At 35.1% G+C, this 8118-nt stretch overlaps 1 protein-coding gene across 1 annotated transcript in view; it reads left to right on the top strand.

The window, feature by feature from the left end:
• The first annotated feature begins 4746 nt into the window (after positions 1–4746).
• The window catches only part of LOC106881772 (collagen alpha-4(VI) chain), a 27715-nt gene continuing 24343 nt past the window's right edge, over positions 4747–8118 (top strand). Inside the window, exon 1 of the mRNA XM_014932279.2 lies at positions 4747–5153. Coding sequence (XP_014787765.1) covers positions 5079–5153 — 75 coding nt within the window. The 5' untranslated portion in view covers positions 4747–5078. The remainder of the gene's footprint in view (positions 5154–8118) is intronic.

Here is an 8118-nt window from a genome sequence, read left to right as displayed (position 1 = left end):
AGAGAGAGAGAGAGAGAGAGATACATACATACATACATACATACATACATACATACGTACATACGTACATACATACATACATACATACATACATACATACATGCATGCATGCACATACATATACACATACACATTCTTAGCCATAAAAAAAGCCTTCCAAGAAATATCTCGGGGGAGAAAAAAATAAATTCAAGAACAGTAGATTTGAGCTGCCTAAAATTAGTCAAGCATGAAGCAAAACACAAACAAAATCTTCAAAGGGATCAAATAATATACTTAAAATCAAATAAGAACGAATGGGTAAACATCTATGCACTTCTGCACCAATTTTAGTATAATCGTTCTTATCTCTTATTTTTTTCGGTCATTAGACCGCGGCCGCCTTGAAGAATTTTGAGTTGAATGTATCGACCCCAGAATTTTTTTTTTATATAGCTTGGTACTTATTCTATCGGGCGCTTTATGCCAGACCACTAAGTTACAGGGACGTAAACACACCAGCACCGGTTGTCAGGTGGACACAGAGACTCTCTCTCTTTGCCACACACACGTCGCGCGTGTTTACACACACGCCGCACGTACGCACACATACGTACGCACACACGTTCACACACACACACATACACGACGGGTTTCTTTCAGTTTCCGGCTACCAAACCCTCTCACAAGACACTTGCCCAAGATTTCTCGCAGTGAAAATGAACCCGGTACCATGTGGTTGAGAATCAAGCTTCTTACTACACAGCCACGCCTGCGTCTATAAAACCTAACTTTAGTACTGCAGCGTGTTGGCACTTATCCGTTCTTTCTAATTTGACCTTCAGTGTGCTTCTTTTATTTCCTTTGAAGTCTTTGTTTCACTCCGCGCACGACTGATTATTATTATTGAATTTCATTTCTGAAATATTTCTATGGAATTCTGTTTATGACAAGAATATTGTGCGCGCGTGTACATGTGTGTGAATGTCTATCTTCCTACCACCCACAGCTAGATGCCTATGCCCCGCCGCATAAATTCTTCTTCTTCTTCTTCTTCTTCTTCTTCTTCTATTACTGCTGTTGCTGCTGCTGCTGCTACTACTACTACTACTACTACTACTACTACTACTACTTTTTCTTCTTCTTCTTCTTCTTCTTCTTCTTCTTCTTCTTCTTCTTCTTCTTCTTTTTCTTCTTCTCAAACATCTTAGTTATGAATTAAGCACAACCTATTTTGTTTTGTCTTGGGAGATTCTTTACATCAATAGTAATAACCCACCCGTAGGTTCAATTCCGTTTCTTTATTGTTACTAACAACAAAGAAGTGGAATTGAACCTGTGCGTGTGTTATTATTAATGGCGTAATGATTCCCCCAAGACACAACAGAATTTATTTCAACACACGAACTTGAATCAAGAATCTTGCAAACCAAATACAAAAATGAGGAACAACATAATGTTACATAAATTCATGTTCTGCCTACATGACATTCATTTTGCTTCATCCACAGAACGAACTTATGCATGTAACTATTAGCAACAATGGAGCTCACATCTGATGAGGCTGATCCTCATCAAAAACTTCGAAGTCAACGTTTTCCATTGAGAATAAATCTCATGTTATTAACCTTACTATAACTGGAATCAACAAGACTTCCTCAAGCGTATCTGCTCTGCTGTTAACAGTACCTCAAATAAATTTAATTTTTCATCCAATTATGCAACTCTGGAAACATATGAATTATGGTTAATTCCAACCTTCTCTTTTGAGGATTGGCCTACAAATACTCTGAAGCCAGGAATTTACTCCTCAGCCTCAGTCAAAGCAGTAGTATAGATACTTTTCAACTCGTGCTGAACTGAGAGACAATAAAAGTGTTTTGAACCAAAACTCTTCTCACAGACCATGACACGGTACTCATTTTTCAACATCCTAAAATTAATCAGATTTAATCCATTGACCCCCAGCTAATCATTTGACATGGATCTGCATAAAGCTGGGATACGATTATACATGGACTATCGCTTCACTGGTCTTTCACATTCGCTTCCTCTGACACCACAGCGTCGTGGTAGTTATTTGAGTTTACAGCTTGTATCGTATGCTCAAGCCACACCTATAACAACTCGTAAGCAAGAATAAATGTAGACTCTGGAGAGAAAACCCTTAATTAGGAAAACAAAGAGCTGGTACCCCCACCTCAAATAAAAAACAACAAACAAACAAAAACTAGTAGCTAAAATACTGCCAATAACAGCAGCCTCTTTCGACAGAAATAACAACACTTGAATCAGAGGAAAATATTTCCAAAATAGTATGGCCATCATTAAATACTCAAAGAGTCTTTGAGGAAGATCGAGCTTTTGAAAAAAATTATACATAGCCCTAAAGTGCTGTGTTCTATTCATTTTGAAAAACAAGGATAGAGCCGTCGTTTCATCCACTGATTCACTGATTGCTGAAACAGCATTCTCCACAACAATGCAAAAGATATGGAAGCAGGAAACATTCAACCAAAGCAATACCACCCTCTTTTCGGTGATTTTGATGTGGTTGACTTAGTCTGCATTAATGAAGTGAATCCCTTATATACCCACCTACATGACATAACTTTCAGCACTCCGAACTTCATCGGAGAAAGTAATAAAATTAAGTACAACTCAGCAGCAGGCTTCGATAGGTTCCCTGCTACTGTCCTGAAAGTGTTGACATCTATTTGCATGTTCTAGTAAACCACTGGAGGAAATACGACTCCTCGTAGGCAGAGTCGTTAGAGTAATAGACGGAGTGCCTCGCTGTATTTGTTCCTACTCTCTGTATTCTTAAATTTGGTGGATTGGTGGAACTGTAAAAGAAGTCGAAACGGATGCCCTGCGTATTTTTCTGAATTTTTGTATTCTGGAGTTCAAATCCCACTATGCTAACGTTTCTGTTATTCGTTACTCGTAGACTTATTGGTTTCTCTTGCACAATTATCGATGAATTTTCATTCTTAAGCTTAAACTACAAATAAATGATAAGCTTAGCAATAGACAAATGTTGATAATCACTCAATGCATGCTGCAATATATGAATTAATAAATTATGTTTAAGAAAACTTGAATTTTGTTGTAAACGAATTCTTGTTTTAAAATAGTATTTGAAAGACATCGTTGCTAGTTTAAGGTCAGACTACGATAATTGAGTTAATGTACCATGTCTTCTCAACTATCAGGTACTCGGTTAATCTCGCTGTAAACAGGTGCAAAACTCATCGATAAATGTAAAATAAAAATTGTGTAGGTGTCGAATATTTTAATGAATGTGCTTTGTTGTTTGTTAGGGTCAAATTCTTCTATGAAGTGCCTCTACGATTCAGTAATATATGACAATCGGTTTATACTATTCAACAACTAGATAAATATTAAAAAAGGAGGGAGGTACAGAGAGAGAGAGAGAGAGAGAGAGAGAGAGAGAGAGAGAGAGAGAGAGAGAGAGAGTTGTATTTGTTGGTATATTAAAATTGTGAAGGAAAGGAAAAGACGAAAAAAAAAATCCATTAAAAAGTCTTCATTTATGCCACTTTGCTGCAAAATCTGCAATTTAATTTCTATGTATTTATTTATTTAGCTGTGATGTAAACATGAATAACAGCAGGACTTGTGCTGGAATTCTGCTCCGAAGTCCTCTTAATTTATTCTTTACAAATTACAACTATCCAAGATTTGTTTAGTACTTGTCTCTCCTTGCCAAACCCACAGGCATAATCTCAAAATAATATGCCATGTGCGTAGGATAAAAATAAAAAAGAAACAGAGGGAAAAAATTAAAAAAGTAACTGTTTTCATTTTATTGGCCGAAATATAAAAATATATATACGTGTAATTTCTTTGCCAAATTCATTAAAATGCCATAAGTTGCTTTGATGTCATTTTAGATTCTAAGTAATATGCTGAGTAAAATTAATGCCATTATTCTTATATATTTTTACTATTTTTTATTCATTCTCTTTTTATTTACCACTGTTTACTCAGAAGTGTCACACATATTTTTGAAACAATAAGTTGTTGACAGATAGTTCTTCCTTTGGAATGGGTACAAGTCTACCGAGGTTTCATTTATTTTTTTTATACTTATCCTGGATGGATTTGAGCTCAGTATTTCAGGCTGATGAAGAATTTATCAATTAGAATGTACTTCCACTGTTTATACCACTAAACTTCGTCTACTCGTGGTATCTATTTACAGCTGAATTAGACTTGCTAACGAATGTTTAGAATTTTCTTTAACGGGAGATAAGCTCATAACAGAGACTTGATATGAACTGCTGACCCTTTGGTTGGATCCTATTTGCTTATCTGGCCGGAACTCTCATTATATCATTAAAAATTATTTTAGTTACATAAAAATAAATTTGGTTAAACATAGACTAGTGATGATGAGTTAAGCGTTTTAAAAATGCTAATTATTAATATACAATTGTTTTATGAAATTTATGAACAATTATTTAATTTCTATTTACAGAAATTAGTTGAATTGAGGAAATACAGCAAATATTATTTTTAATTATAAAATACAGAATTCTTATGACCTTGACAAGGAGGAGAATAAACAAAAGAAAAAACAACATACACATCCAATAAATGATAGAAAATGACTAAATAAATTTGTCTAAGCTGAATTCTTCTCAGAACAACATATTTTCCCCATTTACCTCCCACTTCCTCTCTCCTCTCCTCCGCCTCTTCTTTCTCTCTCTCTCTCTCATTCACACACATACACACATGTATTGGCACACATTCAGTTACTTTTTACCGTCTCCCTTTCTTCCTCAAACAAAACAAAACATGAATGCATTAGGCTTTGGAAAACGACGCAAACGTCATAAACCGGAAGTTAATTGTGTAACTCTTAACGAAACATATGTCGATTCTATATAAGGAAATATGTTTCCCCCAAATATTTAAAACTATTTTTTTGTTCGCCCCCGAATCTTACTATACATAAATTATGCCCCCCGTCAACTTCTAGCTTCATATTGCTTGTCAGTTTTAACAGACGATTGACTCAACTTGCGATCCTCACTAAGAAGACTGAAAAAAATCTCTAAACAACTTGGATGAACCTTTGTTCATATTCTCAGAAAATGAAACCATACACATCAATTGCCCATACTATTTTTCTACTACTTGCTGTAAGTGAAATTCATTCTTTATTTTTCTTTCGTTTCTTTTTTTTTTCCTTCCTGTTCTTATCCATTCATTTAGAAGTTTTATTTCTTCACTTAGATATTTTGACTAAAGCAAAACAAATGTTGCAAACATATGCCTTTCACTCCATTGTATTTTTCTTTTATTTTCGGATTGTGTACAATACAAAGTATGAAAATATCGCATCGTATTTTTACGACCTCGTCACTCACAATCGTGCTGCGGTGAAATGTTATTCAGTCACTGAGTCATTGAACTCTGGCGAAAGAACTTTGACACAAATGCTGTTGGTGGAAACAATAATAATAAAGCATGATGGCATGAGAATATTTTAACTGGCGATATTTTCTAAGATGCAACTAATTTAATTTCAATACACAATCTCAGATTAAATCTTTTGCTGAACAGGCAAAAGACAATTTGTTAAATTTTACTTAGCAAATTTCTCACATTTAACATTACCTGAAGAATCTAAACACATTTTCACATTATTGCTACCATATAGAAAATGAATGAATTCGAACACTTTCTCCTCCTATAATTCGTCGTTACTTTAACTTTTCGCCTAGTAGATACTTACACTTATACACAGGTATAATTATAAATAGAAGTAACTGAATATTATTTCCTTTCGTCATTCTTTCCTTTCTTCTCTTTATTGTATATGTCTTCAGTTCTACTGTATTTGGGTGGGCACACGCCTTACATTTTTCTCCAGTTTTGGTGCTTAATTTTCTTGCCAAATATAGGTACTCCAATAACAGAACTCAGATATAGAGAAAGAGAGAGACTATTGAGCCTCCCAATTTAGTTGCTTTTTTTAAACTTTTTTATACAGTAATACTCATTAAATTGCTTAGCTGACGATGGTCTGCAACGATATATATCAGATTGGAAAGTCTTTAAAGGCATCATGTTATGTATTCTTTCTTTCATTCTGTTACTTGTTTTAATCATTGGACTGCAGCCATGCTGGGGCATTACCTTAAAGGATTCAGTCGATCAAGTCAAGTCGATCCCAATACTTATTTTTTAAAGATCTTGCCCTTACTTTATCGGTGTCTTTTTACCGAACCGCTAAGTTACAGAGACGTAAACAAAATAACACCAGTTATCATGTGGTGATACGCAGAAACATGCATGTACACGCACTCCTACACATACGCACGCACACACACACACACACACACACACACACACACACACACATACTATATATATATATATATATATATATATATATATATATATATGACAAGATGCCACACAGTTTCTGTCTACCAAGTTAATTTCACTCATAAGGTATTGGTCAGTTCGGGGTTATAGTAGAAGACATATGCCCGTGATGCCGTGCAGTGTGACTGAACACGAAATTACATGGTCGGGTAGCAAACTTCTTAACCACACAGCATATCTGTGCAGATATAAATCATAACAGAAACATAAACGCTGTTTTCGTGACGTGGCCGAAATGCGCCTGGCGTTCTCGCTGGTCAATGCTGGGACGAATTTTCGTCTTCCTCTGATATTTATTGTATTTTTAACACAGCACGTCTATGACAGATGCTATCTCAAGACAAATACTGCAGTAACTGGCCCATCAACAGTGTGTATACATTAAGTATGATACAAGGATGGCTACTGAAATAAAGAATATTGTTTTTAGTTTCAGACAAGACTGCACATTAGGGAATGAATAAGAATATTTCTTCTCAGCTCGAAAAGCTGATCTCCGTTTAATCTCACATCACATTAAGACACACCATTTTTGTTTTTATTCGGATTAAATATTTCAGGATATATGCGGTAGCGGTTTCTTGTTGCTTTTTGGCCAGTCAAATATTTTGGGTGTTCTTTAAACTAATTAACTAGTTGCTAATTAAACAGTATCTTCTCTCTAGTCACAGCAAGATGTGTTAAACAATCGAATGCTAATTCTTATTTGGGCGATATTAGGTGGCGAGCTGGCAGAACCTTTTGTACGCTGAACAAAATGCTTAATAGCACTTCGTCCGTCTTTACATTCTGAATTCAAATTCTATCGAGGTCGACTTTGCCTTTTATCGTTTTAGGGTCGATAAAATAAGCACAAGTTGTAATATTGAGATCTTTTTCTCATAATAAGAAGGATTATTAAGGTAGCGAGCTGGCAGAATTGTTAGCGCACTGAACAAAACGCGTATCAGCATTTCTACTGGCTCTTTACATTCTGAGTTCAAATCCCGCTGAGATCAACTTTGCGTTGCATCCTTTATTCTAGGAGTCGATAAAACAAATATCAGTTGAGTACTGGGGTCGATGTTTTCGGCTTCAACCTCCCATCAAAATTAGAAGAATTGTTTTGACCTAGAACATATACAGTATTACAAATGACACGAATAGAACAGTCAGTCTTTCACTTAACAATAATGATCCTTTCTACACAACCTTAAATTTGGAGCGGGTAGGGCAAGTCGATTACATTGCTGTACTTATTTCATCAACTCTGAAAGGATGAAAGGCAAAATCGATTTCGGCGGAACCTAAACTCAGAATGTGATGGTAGGAGAAATGTCGGTCAACATTTTGTCTGGCGTGCTATCGATTCTACCAGCTCGCCGCCTTAATAATAATAATAATAATAATAATAATAATAATAATAATAACAATAATAAGAAATTAAGGCAAATAGACCAGATATAGTTGTCAAAGATCATGAAGAAAAAGATGCTTTCTAATTGATGTATCAATACCAGCAGATGACAACGTTTCTCTAAAAGAAATGGAAAAACTTTCAAAATACAAAGACCTGGAAATAGAGGTAACTCGAATGTGGAATCTAAAAACAGAAACAATTCCTATCATAATAGGTGCCTTAGGTATAATAAAAAAATAATCAGACAAATACATAACAAAAACACCAGGAGTTACAAATATATATAACATACAGAAAATTGCACTACTGGGCAC

This window comes from Octopus bimaculoides, chromosome 4, assembly GCF_001194135.2.
Source record: "Octopus bimaculoides isolate UCB-OBI-ISO-001 chromosome 4, ASM119413v2, whole genome shotgun sequence".
In the NCBI taxonomy this organism is placed as follows: Eukaryota; Metazoa; Mollusca; class Cephalopoda; order Octopoda; family Octopodidae; genus Octopus; species Octopus bimaculoides.
The sequence above is the reverse complement of the archived record's forward strand: the minus strand, read 5'-3'. Positions and strand labels throughout refer to the sequence as shown.